Below are 14,267 nucleotides of genomic sequence, written 5' to 3'. Positions count from 1 at the left end.
AATTCCTTGAAACATTGTCATAAATATTGTTGACATATTCATGATGTGACATAATTATACATTTTGTTTTAGACTAGATGCTCAGTGGACCATTCATTTTGTAATTTATTTAACACTCATTAGGGTTCATGTGAGTGTTCTGCAGAAAACTATACAAAACATAACCTCTGCAATTAAGTATAAGCATAAGGTGTACGATATAAGGAAACTGACGGCGCTGTTCCTGTCTCTATACCACACTGTCACTGAGAACATTTCCTGTAAACCGTGGTCCTTTCCAGTAAATTGAGCAGCAGCTTTCACTCGTTCCAGTAACAAATCCTGTTAAGTGTGTGTCACCGTGAAGCGGGACAGTGACTCGTCTAACCTTCAGAGAACAAAGAGACATTGAAGGGAACAACAGTCACGTGACTTCACAGCAGACATGTTGACCTGTCACATGTAAGTAATATCGTCCACCTTCACTTACTGGCTCAGTGTCAGGACACCGGAACAGCCGCAGTGTTTCCTGTTAAAAGATATCTAGCGTGTGACCATTTTTTGTGGTTCATGTCAATTAAGTTCTCTCTCTCTCTCTCTGTTTTTCAGTATCGTGGTCGTCCAGCTATATTCCTACACTGCACACAGGAAGTGATGTTTTATGTCAAGTCAGATGGAGGCAACATCAACACCGCGCTAGCAAAGTGAGATCACTGGAAAACACAAAGAAGTGTCCACGAAAGGTTCCAGAAGAGAATTTTTACCTTTTCAAATCGTTCAGTAGTTCAGCTCCGTCCCTGCTCTGCTGCTTCACAGAGACAGAGATTTCTGTTCATGAAGACCAAAGAACAATAAGAAATGACCAAAGCTTTTGCACTGCAGCTTTAACTAGAATAAACATTTGTTAAAAACAGTATGATGTGTCTCTCCAATCTGCATTTTTTTTCTCTTTATATTATAATTTCTTATTCTAACGTAAAAATCTGTTTGAGTCCCATTGAAGTGGAGAATAGCGATAATCTCTGCAATAAAATGTGAAACGAGATCATTTTTGACAGAAAAAAAAACCTTTGTCTTGTTCAAACCTCAGTGTTCGAATTTTTGCAATAATCTTCTTTTATATTTCAAATAAAAACACTCATTTACCAAACTGACAGAATGTCAAAGTACTAACCACTATGCCGCCATGCCATATTACATATTTCAATGAAAGGAAATTAAATAATAATTCCTTTAACTATTTTGTTTTGCAATGAAAAGTCCTTTTCCCCCCTTTGTTGTCTGTTTTTTAAAGTATAACATTTTGTTACAACCTGTTATTGTTGCGTTGTATACATATATATGTATATATACACATATATGTATATATACATATATATGTGTATATACACATATATATGTATATATACATATATATGTATATATACATATATATGTATATATTTACATATATATGTATATATATATAGACATACTATATCATATAGCATGGAAAAGGGCCAGAACAAAGTGACACCAGTCACATGACCGAGTTTCACAATAATCCGTCTGTCATGACTGGGTCAGTCTACGTCATGGTGATTCCTCAGTCGTCTGTTGTTGTGTCACAAATGTTATTAAAAAAGAGGACGTTGTTGTCTGGTTTAAAAACGCTGGTGCTGCTGGCAGCATCAGTGTCTGTGTGTGTGTTTGTGTGTGTTGACCTGAACGTTGACCGACAGCATGAACACAGTGATGGGTCTTTTGCACGGAGCTCTGCTGCTGCTGCTGTTGTGTCATCTGAGCATCACGACATCAGGTAAATGTTCATTTAATCCCAAAAGGCTGTTAATATTTATTTAGAGAATGCCTTTGCCAAAAAACTAAATAGAAGGAAAATCTTTTGTTACTGTACTTGAGTACAACATTCACACATCTGTACTTTACTTTGTTATTTATATTTCTTGCAACTTTTATTTCTACTCCACTACATTTCCTCTATCTTTGTTAGTCGTTCCTATCAAATAAAATCAGAAGAAGAAGAGTTGGTATTATGGTCTGTATTTATATAGAGCTTTTCTCGTCTTGATGAGAGTTTTCACCCATTCACACACTGCAACATGGGGTTACGAGACTTGCTCGAGGACACATAATAGACTAGCAGAGCAAGGAATTGAATCCACAACCCACTGAGCCACCATGGCTCAATCCTAACCCCTCACTTTTACTCTTACTTCTAAAACTTAAGTACAATTTATATCTGAAAATTATTTTTAATGCTTAAGTACAGTAAATGTCATTAAATATATATATATATATATTATAACAGTGAAAGTGATTATATAAAAGTGATTTCAACTTTTACCAAAGTCATTTTCTGGTGAGATACTTTTTCTCACGTATCCCTTTAAGGTACTTTATACAAGACTGCATACACACATATATATACATGCATAGGTATATTGTATATTCAATTTAAATGAAAGTATGGAGGCTGCTGTCATGTTCACTTAGGAGCTGCTTTATAATGAACCGTATGATTATTGTATGTTACACCCACTAATTCATTTATTCATGAATTATTTATTGCATGATCAATAACTTGCTCATTTTCCCAGTGATGCTCGCTCCACCTGGCCAGGTGAGGTTTGACTCTGTGGACTATATGAATATTCTGCGCTGGACTCCATCCGCCAGTAACATGTCTCTGCGTTACTACATCCAGTGGAAGATGTAAGACATCATACACACACATACACACATTATGCGCAGATACACACACTATGTTTCCTCTCTACAGAGTGTTAGATAATAAGATAATAAAAATAAAGTAATACAATTTGTATTTCTGCTACCCTCATCCTGAATCTATACCACTGAACCACAGTCGCCCACTTCAACATACAGCGCTTCACAAATGTATTAGATCATCTGTCATAAATATTTTAGAATTTCTTAAAACAGAAAGCCAGGAATGAATCAAACATAACATTCATTTATTTATTTATTAACATTCAAAACGTTTAATTTTATCTTCTTATTTAAGATGTAAAGTGACCTTGTTAGAAAGGCGTTTACAAATAAAATGTATTATTATTTATGATCATTATTGATATTATTCAGCCTCTAAAATATCCGTGTATCATTCGTTCATTCGTTTTTCAAAATAAAACCAGAAATAAAACAAAAAACAAAAAAACGACTTGTTTTCGCAATATTCGTTTACAAAATCAAAATGAAAAAACGGATAACGACTCGTTTTTCCAATTTCCGATTTTGTGCTGAAATTAAAAATGGAAAAAACGAATAACGAGCGTTTCACGTTTAATCCAATTTTGATAAATGCAAGTTACGTGACCCGGAAGTGACCTGTGACCGGACAAGACAAGAAAAAGACTACGAAGAAGAAGAAGATTACCTGTGATCGGGAAGGGAAGCAAAGGCTAATGTTGGGACAACGAAAAACTCTGAAGAGTAAGTAAGAATCTTCAGAGTAACCCTCTTATTCCCATTAAAAAGGAAACATAAATGTCCATTGTTTTACGTTTTTTTCGTTGTCTTCCCTTCCCGATGGTCAAGGTACCAAAGTATAATCCGTATTTCTGACAAAACCAAAATACGAAAATACGGAAATAGCGCCCCCTTTTCCTTTTTTGTATTGAACCAAATACGGAAAAACGGATTTTACTCTCAGCATCGAAAAACGAAAAAAATGGAAAACCGAAAATCAAATAACGGCCCAAATTTGGTTTTTGCAAATTCCTTTTTTCGGTTTTTGTTTCTCATTTATTAATATGACGGCGGACAGACCGGAAGCGGAAGTGGCATGTAACGACCTCAAAATAAAAGTAGCGTGTTAACTTATTATCATACACTATTATAGGCTACCGTTCTCTTTCTACAGCCATGTATGGTTCACCTTTATTTTAGTCAAGTGAAATTATGACAGCTGGTTGTTTTGGGAGATTGTTATTATTATTTTAGCTGAGTGCGTGAATGCACATTGTGTTACATTCCCTGCCTAAATAAAGAGCATCTATAAAGTCCCCAACAGAGGTCCCCATCACACACAGTCAAGACTGACACGGCTTCAAATCACAATAATAGTGTTAATAATCATTGAAAATGAGAACTTGTGAAGTTATGACTTCAGTGCTGATGTTTAACCACAGGGTGGCGCAGATACTACATAAAGAGTAGACCTGAGCTGCGATCGCGAGCTGCTTATTTCAGCCAAGATGAGCAGGTTGTTTAATCGAGAGCTGTGCGGAATACAAAAATGTGATCACAGCCAAATATGACAAGAGATGAAGCCAGAGCCGGCCCAAGGCATAAGCGAACTAAGCAGCTGCTTAGGGCCCTGTGACCACCAGGGGGGCCCAATAGCAATTAATTAATTAATAAACAAGTGTGAGTGATGAAACATATCAGTGTCCTTGGGGGAAAAAAAGCAGTGAAACGCAGTGAATTTAAGTTGAGACTTTATTTGGAGTGAAAACACAGCTGAGCGCAGCCCAGTGTGTGTGTGTGTGTCAGTCCAGCAGGTGGCAGCATTCCCTACAGGTGGTGTTTTTTTTTTTCTGTTTTAGCAAAACATTTTGAAATAACAACAATTTCAGCTGCCGAATATTTAAGAACGTCTGTCCCATAACGTGGGCAACATGGTTGGTGTAGTGGTTAGTGCTCTTGCCTTTTCAGCGAGAGGACGCAGGTTCAAGCCCTGCTTGAAACCAGAATTTTAGTACATGGAGTTTTAGAGACAAACAACCATTCAACACATTCACTCTCACACCTTTAGAAGTCCAGCTCAGTTGGTCAATTTAGAGCGACCAATTAACCTAATCCCCATATTGCATGTTCTTGGACTGTGGGAGGAAGCCAGAGAACCCGGAGAAAAGCCACGCACACAGGGGGAGAACATGAAAAACTCCATGCAGAAAGATCCTGGTTCCAACTGGGTCTCGAACCCTGGTCCTCTCGCTGAAAAGGCAAGAGCACTAACCACTACACCAACCATGTTGCCCACGTTATGGGACAGACGTTCTTAAATATTCGTCAGTCTGACATTTTTTGAAGTCGTGGGTTCTATTATTGAAAGACTTCCAAATTGTGCAAAAAAGCATACAAGGACAAATAGCTCATGTGGTTAAACGAAAGACTAGAGTTCCTATGGTCAGGGGTTCGAATCTTACACCAGCCGTGTAGCCCTGCGTTCTGCATAGACATTCTTAAATACTTCATCAGTGTGTGTTTTTTTGGCGTTTTTGGGTCGTCTGTTATTGAAAGACGTCCAACATTTAAAAGATTCTATGTGAGGACAAGTAGCTCACGTGGTTTAGTTAAAGACTGGAGTTCTTGAGGTCAGGGGTTCAAATCTTGGATGAAGCAACTTTTTAAGCACAATATTCAACACAGAGAGTAGATTGGTCTGAGAAAACCTGAGGAAGAGTGTGGACAGTTAGCTCAGCTGGTTAGAGAGCTGCCTTTCAGTCCTGACGTTGATGGTTCAATTCCTTTATACTTGAAGGTTTAAGGGTCCACAGCCAAAGTGAAGACTGAAAACCACCAAGAGCTTCTCCAAATTGTCCGAAGGGTTCGTGGCGTGCTGGATTTGTTCGCAACCGCAAGGTTGTGCCAGTCCGGCTGTGGCTGGTTCAAATCCAGCACGCTCCGAATACCTGGCCCCGGCGCCGGGGCCAAACTACGCGCGCCCTCACTGCGATTGTAGTGGTGGGGGGTTGGGGCTGGGCTGTGCTCCCCCGGCCTCCCACAAAGGTAACAGACGGGGGGTTATACCATTTTATTTTATATTTTTCCCACCAAAAAATCCTAAAAAAAAAAGAAAAAAAAAAAAAAGCCATAAAAACACAAAAAAAAATTGATAGGGGTTCACTCCCTGGACTGTTGACCACACAGTTGGGTCCCGGTGTCCAGTAACTGCTGCTTAAAAATGATGAGCACATGAATTAGACTTCTGTGTGATTAATGTGTCCACATCAATTTTACATTGTTAACAAGTGAAAACTTTGGACCAGTCAGTGGCAACATTCAATCAATAAATACACCATTAAATCATGACTCAAATGTGTCTCACATTCATTCATTCACATTGGAATTAAATACATACATGTCTCATTATTAAATGTGACATTCAGTCATTAAAATACCTAATTCATTTGATGTAAAAAAAAAAACCCATATCATTTCTTCACTATTTAATGATCCTGTGTTGCAGTAAATCATGAAATAATTCATTAAATAGTATTTAAGTAATTCTATATGCTTTTTTTTACATTTACATTTTTTAATTTGGTATTTGAATGAATGACACATTTACTAAGATGTGTATGTATTTAATTCCAATGTGAATGAATGTGAGACACATTTGAGTCATTATTTAATGGTGCATTTATTGATTGAATGTTGCCACTTTGACTCGTCCACAGTTTTCACCTGTTAACAATGTAAAAACGATGTGAAAACATTAAACAGAGGCTCTGTTGACAAGTGCTGTTAACGTCCGTGTGAGGTGATGAAATCACAGGTGATAGAGTGATGTCAAACGTGTTGTTTTTGTTCACAAGCAAAAATGATTGAGTTTGAATGATTTCTTTGTTTTTATGGAGCAAAGAAAACAGAACATGTTGCCATTTAAGAAGCTGTAAAATCAGAAAGCTTGATTTAATTCCTTAAAAAACAATAGTTTGTTGTCAGTTTACACCTGACATGGAAATGTGTCGGGATGCACGATGTTATCGTTATGGGCAGATATTGGCTTTGAAAAGTTTTATGGGATATGTGCGAGGTCTGTCGATATGACTAATGACTGCACTCTGATATATGGACGTATTATTATAACAAAGAAATAATTAAAACTGAGTATTTTTGGTTTGTGGATTAAAAAAAGACATTTGAGAATCATCATTTCCAGGTTTGAGAAACACCAATTAACATTTTTCAACAAATACTCGATTAATGGAGAAAATAATAACATTAACATTTCCTGGATTCTTTGTCTTTCTGTAACAATCGGAAAACAACATCATTTGTATGTGAAGAGAAACGAAATGAAAGGTGTGTGTGTTTACATGTGGAGCAGTGATGTCACATTAGCATTAGCATTAGCAGGTGTAATCTGAACACCTGTGATCGGATCTCTCAGGTCGGACGTTAACAGCAGGTGTGAACAGAGCGTCAACAGAACATCTCAGAAATGTGCAGATCATTTTTTAAGCAGCAGTTACCACACACCTGTCCCCGCTGCTCCTCGTCCTCCTCCTGATCCTGGTCCTGGTCCTGGCTCCTGGTCCAAACAAAGCTGTAGATCAGTTACAAAGACTTTAAAAATCCTGTAAACATTTGGAAAATCTCAATATTTAACAGAGGATTCTGATGTATTTAGTAACAGTGCTTTTTTTCTTATTGCCCTAAATTGTGACGATAGTGACCTCATTCAACCATGCTTAAAAACACATGAACTGTGCCTTTAACTGCAGCTGTTTGCAGGTGTTCAGTCAGAGGACATGATGACAAAAAGCAGTGTCCACTTTAAAGTGTTCAAATGAGCTCACTGCAGTAAATGAGTGAAGAAATGTGAGGAAAATACATGAAAACCTTTTTACTGTCAACTATATATAGGTCCATATCAACACGGACACTTTTATTTTGAAATTCTACTAAACCACTGCTCCTCAACAGTTTTTTTTTTCTTAACCTGCCCCCTACTGGCCAGACTAGATACTCATTCTTAACAGTTTTAATGGTATAGTGACATTTTTGAAAGTTTATAATTAGATAGTTTACTAAATAATATACCTTTTTTTTTTTTTTACAACATACTGTACTGGGACACTTTTTGACAGTATGAAGGCAGTTGTTATACTATATTATTCTATATTTGACACTCAAGTCAGTTGAAAACACACCCGTTTGCTGTGGAGCAGTGACGTCACATTAGCAGCAGCTAACCTGCTACTGGCCAAACTAGACAGTCATTCTGAACAGTTTTAATGGTCCATTGACATTTTTTGTTGAGGACATTCTTTGATATTTTGGACAGTTCTTTGAGGACATGTGGAGAATTTATATTTTAACGTTTTTGATGACATACTATAGTAGGAAAGTTCATATTTGATCGTGTGTTTGCTGTGGAGCAGTGACGTCACGTTAGCATTAGCAGGTGTAATCTGAGCACCTGTGGTCGGATGTGAAGAGCAGGTGTGAACAGAGCGTCAACAGAGAATCTAAGAAATGTGTGGGTCATTTTTAAGCAACAGTTACCAGACGTTTGTCCACATGTTTGTTCCCGCTGCTCCCCGTTTCTCTCTCTGCGAGTCTGCGTAGAAGAAGCTCCGCCTCCGACAAAGGAAGTGGAACATTCCAAATAGATCGACTCAGAGGGGAGGAGTTGAATGTACCAAGTCATGGAAAGTACACAAAGGCTTTTAAATCAGTGTGTCTTTGTGCAGGAGCAGCTCCACCTGTAATTAATCAACGTTCATGTCCTCGCTGGACAAATAAAAGAAAAATGGTAGCTGAAATTGTTGTTATTTCAAAACACAAGAAAAAAAACCCCACCACCTGTAGGAAATGCTGCCACCTGTAATAGTATATGATAATAAGTTTTTTTATTTTTTTTTATTTTATTATGCATGATAATAAGTTAGCACACTACTTTTATTTTGAGGTTGTTACATGCCACTTACGCTTCCGGTCTGTCCACCGTCATATAGAGAAATAATGAGAAACACAAAACGAAAAAAGGAATTTGCAAAAAACAAATTTGTTCTTGATGCTGAGAGCAAAATCCGTTTTTCCGTATTTGGTTCAATACAAAAAAGGAAAATGTTTCCATATTTTTGTATTTTGGTTTTGTCAGAAATACGGATTATACTGTACTTTGGTACTCTGACCCAAGAGCTTTGACTTATTGGTGTATGAACCATTACAGAAACATAATAAAATGATTTTGATAAATGCTGTTAATTTAGGGCTGCTGTAGCTGTGGTTGGTGGTCTGTGGTCTGTGGTCACTGAATATGTAAAAAATAAATATATTATACCAACATGTCCGCCCTGGATGCAGTAACGCGGTTTGTCAGTGGAGGATTTGTGTTTTGGTCTCAGATGCTCTAGTGCACCATCTAATGGCAGTCAATGTCATGCGTAACCTCTAACCTCCCTCTCTGTATTGTGTCCCTGTCATTCATAGGTGTGATACAGTGTCAGTTTATGTCATGAACAGTGTTACATCACAGTTAGTTTCCACACTGTGACACTGAATGACAACATATTTGATAGAAGGTGAACTCTGACCCTCTGTGCTCCTCAGTTACGGGGAGCCTCAGTGGTTGGACGTAAGCGGCTGTCAGGGCATCAAGAAGCACCAGTGTAACCTCACTGGGCTGACCTCTGACCCCACAGAATGGTACTATGCCAGAGTGCACGCTGACTCTCTTTCCTCCACCAAGTCAGCCTGGACTCTCTCCCGCAGATTCAATCCACGCTGGGACAGTGAGTGTTTTTTTTATTATTATTTATTTGTTTTACTAAAAAAAGAAACATGACAATTATTTAAAATAGTTCATCATTAAATCTACTTTTTAACTTAGGGTGGTTAAAGGGCAACACTTTATATTACATGTATGGCAATACAAGTGCATTTGGTCCAAATGAACTTTGTAAACATTGTCCTTTAGCGCCACCCTGTGGGAAGAGGGTGTAATTGTCAACTGTGGGTTAGATCACAAAGATCATTCTATTGGCAGCCTCTTATCTTTCTGCCCTGAACTATCAGGCAAAGTCAAAGATTGTTTTAAAATATGATAACATGTACAGTACATAGTAAGCACCAGTGTGACCTCTGACCTATTTAATAAAAAGAAAAAAAATGAATGATAAGATGATAGTAATATGATTTTCTCCACTTCTGCTTTGCTTTAAATAAATCTCACCTTCCTTCATTTAAGCTAAAAACAACCTGATCTGCTTCCAGTCTTACTTGTCATATGTGTTGCATTTAATTTAAATTTTGTTGTGACAACAAGACAAACAAGATTCCTCTCTTCTGCAGCCAAAATCAGTTCTCCTGTTCTGAGGCTGAACGTCACCGAGCACGGGATTGTGGTGCGTGTGAAGTCTCCTCGACTGCTGGTCCGCAAGATGCACAACAGTCTGCTCTACAAGATCTACCTCATACACACCAGCGGAGAGGAGGTACACGTACACAAACACACACACACACACACACAGACATTTGTACAGCCTAAACAAAGCATTATCCCTAACCTTAACTATAACCAGTTAATGACTAACCCTAACCATGATCACAATCCAAAATCTTAGCCATAAACTTCACCAGTTCCTCAGAAGTGAGATTCTGCCTCATTAGGACCAGGTTTTTGTCTCCATGAGGACTACTGGTCCTGACAAGTTTAATTTGAAATCAATTGATCGTCTATAATGTTTAACAATGTCTTCTTCCACTTTTCTTTTGTTTCATTTGTCTCCTCTTTCCTTATCTTTTATCTATCTATCTATCTATCTATCTATCTATCTATCTATCTATCTATCTATCTATCTATCAAAAGGGCTCGTTTTAGGGTTAATTTTACAAACAATTCACACAATTCAGGTGAGGTAAACTATAGTATACAGTATTTATTTCATCTTCAATTTCTGACAAATGAAAATTAACATTTATTCCTCACTGGACCTTTATAATCACAATTAATTGATTTTTTTAACTTTCGCTCTAAACAAAAAAACAATCTTTAAACAAATGTACATTTAAATGATGTCCACAATTATGGGCTGAGGCAAAAAGAGCCTCTAAGACCTCTGCGAGTTTGCTGTCGGACTGTAATGTCTGCTTCACAGACTGCTTCAGAGCATCCATGTCCAGCACATGACCCTTCCTGAGCGTGTGTCCTCACTGTCTCCTAATGTCCTCTACTGTCCTCTGCAGGAGGTGTTTGAGATGGACTGCTGCTCCAAGAAACTCACTCTACAGGAGCTGAGCCACAAGACAAAGTACTGTCTCCAGGCCCAGACCACCATCTCCTTCCCACCCAAGAGTAGCACTCGTAGCACTCAGGAGTGTGTCACTACACTCTGATCACACAGCAGGTATGAACTCACACACACACACGCACACACACTGCAGTTGACCTCTTATGGTCATTAAACAGTTCTAGCACTACTGGTTTGCTGTTCTCCATTAGTACCTCCTCAACATTGGCATCATAGAACGGATGCACGAAATTTCCGTGATGTACTGAATCATTAGAGAAATACGGCGACGGTACCTGGTACTTTTTTTAGTGCGTGCTCTGGCGAGGTTCCAAGCGAGCTGAGCCGATTCTTTGCGTGACGCTGTCAGACTGCCGTGCACTGAGAGTGTTTCTCAGAGTGTTTCTTCACAGGAAGAGGCGTGAGCAAGACGCCCGACACAAGAACCAAACACACAACACAACAATCAAGATTTCAAAATCCTGAAAACGTGCGTTAATCTGCAACTTTTAGCAAGGACACGTCTAAAAATCTCAAAATTTAACACAGGAGTCTGGTGTATTTAACGACGTATTGTAACGTAGTGGAAAAGCGGCATAAGTTCAGAAGTTGTTTATCTTCATTTACATATTAGCATAGCTTTAAATGCCCTGGCTGGTTTGTCCATTCAGGCTGCTGTAGACACATGGCGGCACAGGATGGTGGCCTCCATAAAGCAAGGAAGGCCTTTGCCCAAAGTACATATAACAGGCTTTTTAAGGCTAGATGAAAACCACAATCACACAATCACAGTCTACAAGTACTCTTGGTTTTTTTGAACTCCTAACTAACTAATGGTTCGGCTTTTGTCACCAGAGAGAAACCTGATGTAGCACAGAGCTGCTTTATTCATGAGCGCGGGCATGTTCCGAGTGTAGTGCGATTGTGTGAGGAGTTGAACAGTAATCGCCGGAGAGTGAAAGGAAAACCTCTCGTGTGTAACAGAAGAATGAGAAGTCAAGTATCAGCTGTCGCGCGAACAATCGCCCGAGGCTGTCGGACAGAAAGAGGGAGGGAAAATTAAACTCCTGGAGGAGAAATCATAGCGGGAGAGTTTCTCCTCTATGACTGTAATTACCTGTGCTCACCCCACCCATTGCACTATTTTTAGACCTGTAAAACACACAGATGTGTAGGACAGTGATAATGTAACAGTTACCTCTTTGTTCACTCCATTAATCTTTCTCTCTTTCTCTTTTTTAGTGTCTTTTCCATTTTCTTCCCTTCGCTGTGGAGAGCATCCCAGAATGAGTGGACTTGTCTTCCATCAGTTTCCAGTTCAGTCCATCGCTGCCTCGACAGCTGCAGACATACAGTGATGCATTTTACTTACTTACAAGCATTAAGAAACTCAAGATCTGCTATTTTATTTTGTTCTATCATTATTATTATTATTATTGTAGAGTTTTTTATCTGCAGTGACGAGTGAACCCTGCTTGTGCAATTTTACTTCCAAACACACACAATGTCCTCATATTTAAGGTAACAATCTTCTGACACTACATTCATCTCCATATTTATAGCTTGACGTCTACATTGTCACTGTAAAGCTACAGTAAGTGATACACGAGCCTTGTTATGTCTGCAGATTTTCTCTCTTTCACACGATCAAATGTAGTTTGCATTACACGGTTCATTTTTTCCCTCTAGTGCAGTTATGTAAAAAGCTGCTTTATAGCTAATGGAGTCCAGCATTACTGTGAAGAAGTGAGATAACACTACTCAGACTTTATCTTAGCCAAATGTTATTGTTGTTGAGTGTGCCACGTTACAAATAAAAAGCCGCGGGTACTTTCCGCACTCTCCACAGTGGTTTCTTCTTTCACTTTAGGTTTACGTGAACCTCTGTAGTCGACAGAAATGAACGACAATTATCTGCAGCCACTGGGTTTTTCCTTGGGTCGTGTCCTAATTCTGCACAAAATGTAAAGAAAACAGGTTTAGTCATTTTGAGTAATCCAGACAAACAATAACATTGCCTCTTAGGTTTAACTGGTCTAGACGTGCGGCAGATCTAGCCGCAGAAGAAAGGCCAAACGGCAACATTAGTATCGATTTAGACTTTATTCAAAATGTTGAAAAACTTGATACTCTTGATCAATCAGGCATGAAACAGCCAATACTGTAATGAAACAAAAAAAAACAGGATGTACCCAAAGCTAAATCTGACACAGTCAGTGTGGCAGAAGTGTTCAGAAATTTAAAGGAAGTGTTGCATTTAACAGGAAGTCTAGTGATTTTGATCTGTGTGCTGCACCTCTGAGGTCGTTTGCGACTTTTTTTTTTTTTTGTTTGTTTCCATACACGGACTCCTCTCTAGCAGCTAAGTTCATTTTAGTGGTTTTGGTCCTGAAGGCAGAGCAACAGTGGAGTTTAGTCCCATGGCCAGAGATGCACCATAACGATGAGTGTTTTCACAGATATCATTGCTGCGCTTGGTCAAGAGCAGTGGAATGTTTGTTTGGGTTTGTCCAGCCCCCTTTTTGATCACCACCAGCAGACGAGAGGTTTGTAACTACAGGACAAGTTGCAGGCTTCAGCTTCAAAGTGAAATACAGTATCTTAAGGGGAATGTACAGAACCAGTGCAGTTTTTTTTTTAAGATGCCCTTAATTCTTAAAAAAAAAGAAAAAAGAAAAAGGCTAAATAATCCAGTGATACCTTGACTCGTAAACTGCAGCTTTAACAGGCTGCTTATTCATAATCATTAAGGCCTTTACAGTGTTGGACCTGGTTTGAACATCAGTGGTCACAAAGTACAGAACATGGGGTACTTCACATTCTACATCATCACACGATGCCACGTGATAAACACACGAGGAATCACACTTATATTTACACCATTTAGAAATTCCTATTGCCGTAAAGGAGCCCTTGTTTTTGTCCTTCAAACGTGGAATATCATTTTCTAAAGAACTAGTGAGACAGCAATAAGAAGCTAGGAGAATGTAGTCATCACCCGTTTGAGAACGGGTGTGAATTTGTTCAGCTTTTTTTTTTTTTTAAAAAGAGCCCGGGAGTGACCGATGGACCTTAAAATATTCTGCTTAGTCAAAATCTTTAGGGTCTTAAAAGAACCCATCATGAGCCTTTTTGTTTACAGAGTAATAATGAAGGTAAACACGTCTCCACTGCCTTTACGCAACTTTGAAATCAAACTTTTCCTAAACTTGATCAAATACAAAATGTGAGCACTGTAATAAAAAAACACTGTAAAACATATTAAAGAAAAACAGAACTAAAAAAGACTCAGGGAGTTCA

General features: G+C 38.5%; 1 protein-coding gene across 1 annotated transcript; it reads left to right on the top strand.

Annotated features, from left to right (window-relative positions):
* Positions 1-1,651: 1,651 nt before the first annotated feature.
* il22ra2 (interleukin 22 receptor, alpha 2) lies at positions 1,652-12,813 on the top strand. Its single transcript, XM_058650740.1, has 6 exons — positions 1,652-1,777; positions 2,577-2,691; positions 9,289-9,470; positions 10,030-10,172; positions 10,924-11,084; positions 12,210-12,813. The coding sequence occupies exons 1-5, from the start codon at positions 1,702-1,704 to the stop codon at positions 11,071-11,073; spliced, it is 666 nt and encodes a 221-aa protein (XP_058506723.1). The 5' UTR covers positions 1,652-1,701; the 3' UTR covers positions 11,074-11,084; positions 12,210-12,813.
* Positions 12,814-14,267: the final 1,454 nt, after the last annotated feature.

The sequence above is a fragment of the Solea solea genome, chromosome 15, assembly GCF_958295425.1.
Source record: "Solea solea chromosome 15, fSolSol10.1, whole genome shotgun sequence".
Taxonomy (NCBI): domain Eukaryota; kingdom Metazoa; phylum Chordata; class Actinopteri; order Pleuronectiformes; family Soleidae; genus Solea; species Solea solea.
Note: the sequence above shows the minus strand (reverse complement) of the source record. Positions and strands in the feature narration are given on the sequence as shown.

Coding starts and splice junctions, on each gene's coding strand:
- il22ra2 (XM_058650740.1), top strand. CDS start 1,702: ATGAACACAGTGATGGGTCTTTTGCACGGAGCTCTGCTGCTGCTGCTG. Junction 1,778..2,576: donor TCTGAGCATCACGACATCAG/GTAAATGTTCAT, acceptor TCATTTTCCCAG/TGATGCTCGCTCCACCTGGC. Junction 2,692..9,288: donor TACTACATCCAGTGGAAGAT/GTAAGACATCAT, acceptor TGTGCTCCTCAG/TTACGGGGAGCCTCAGTGGT.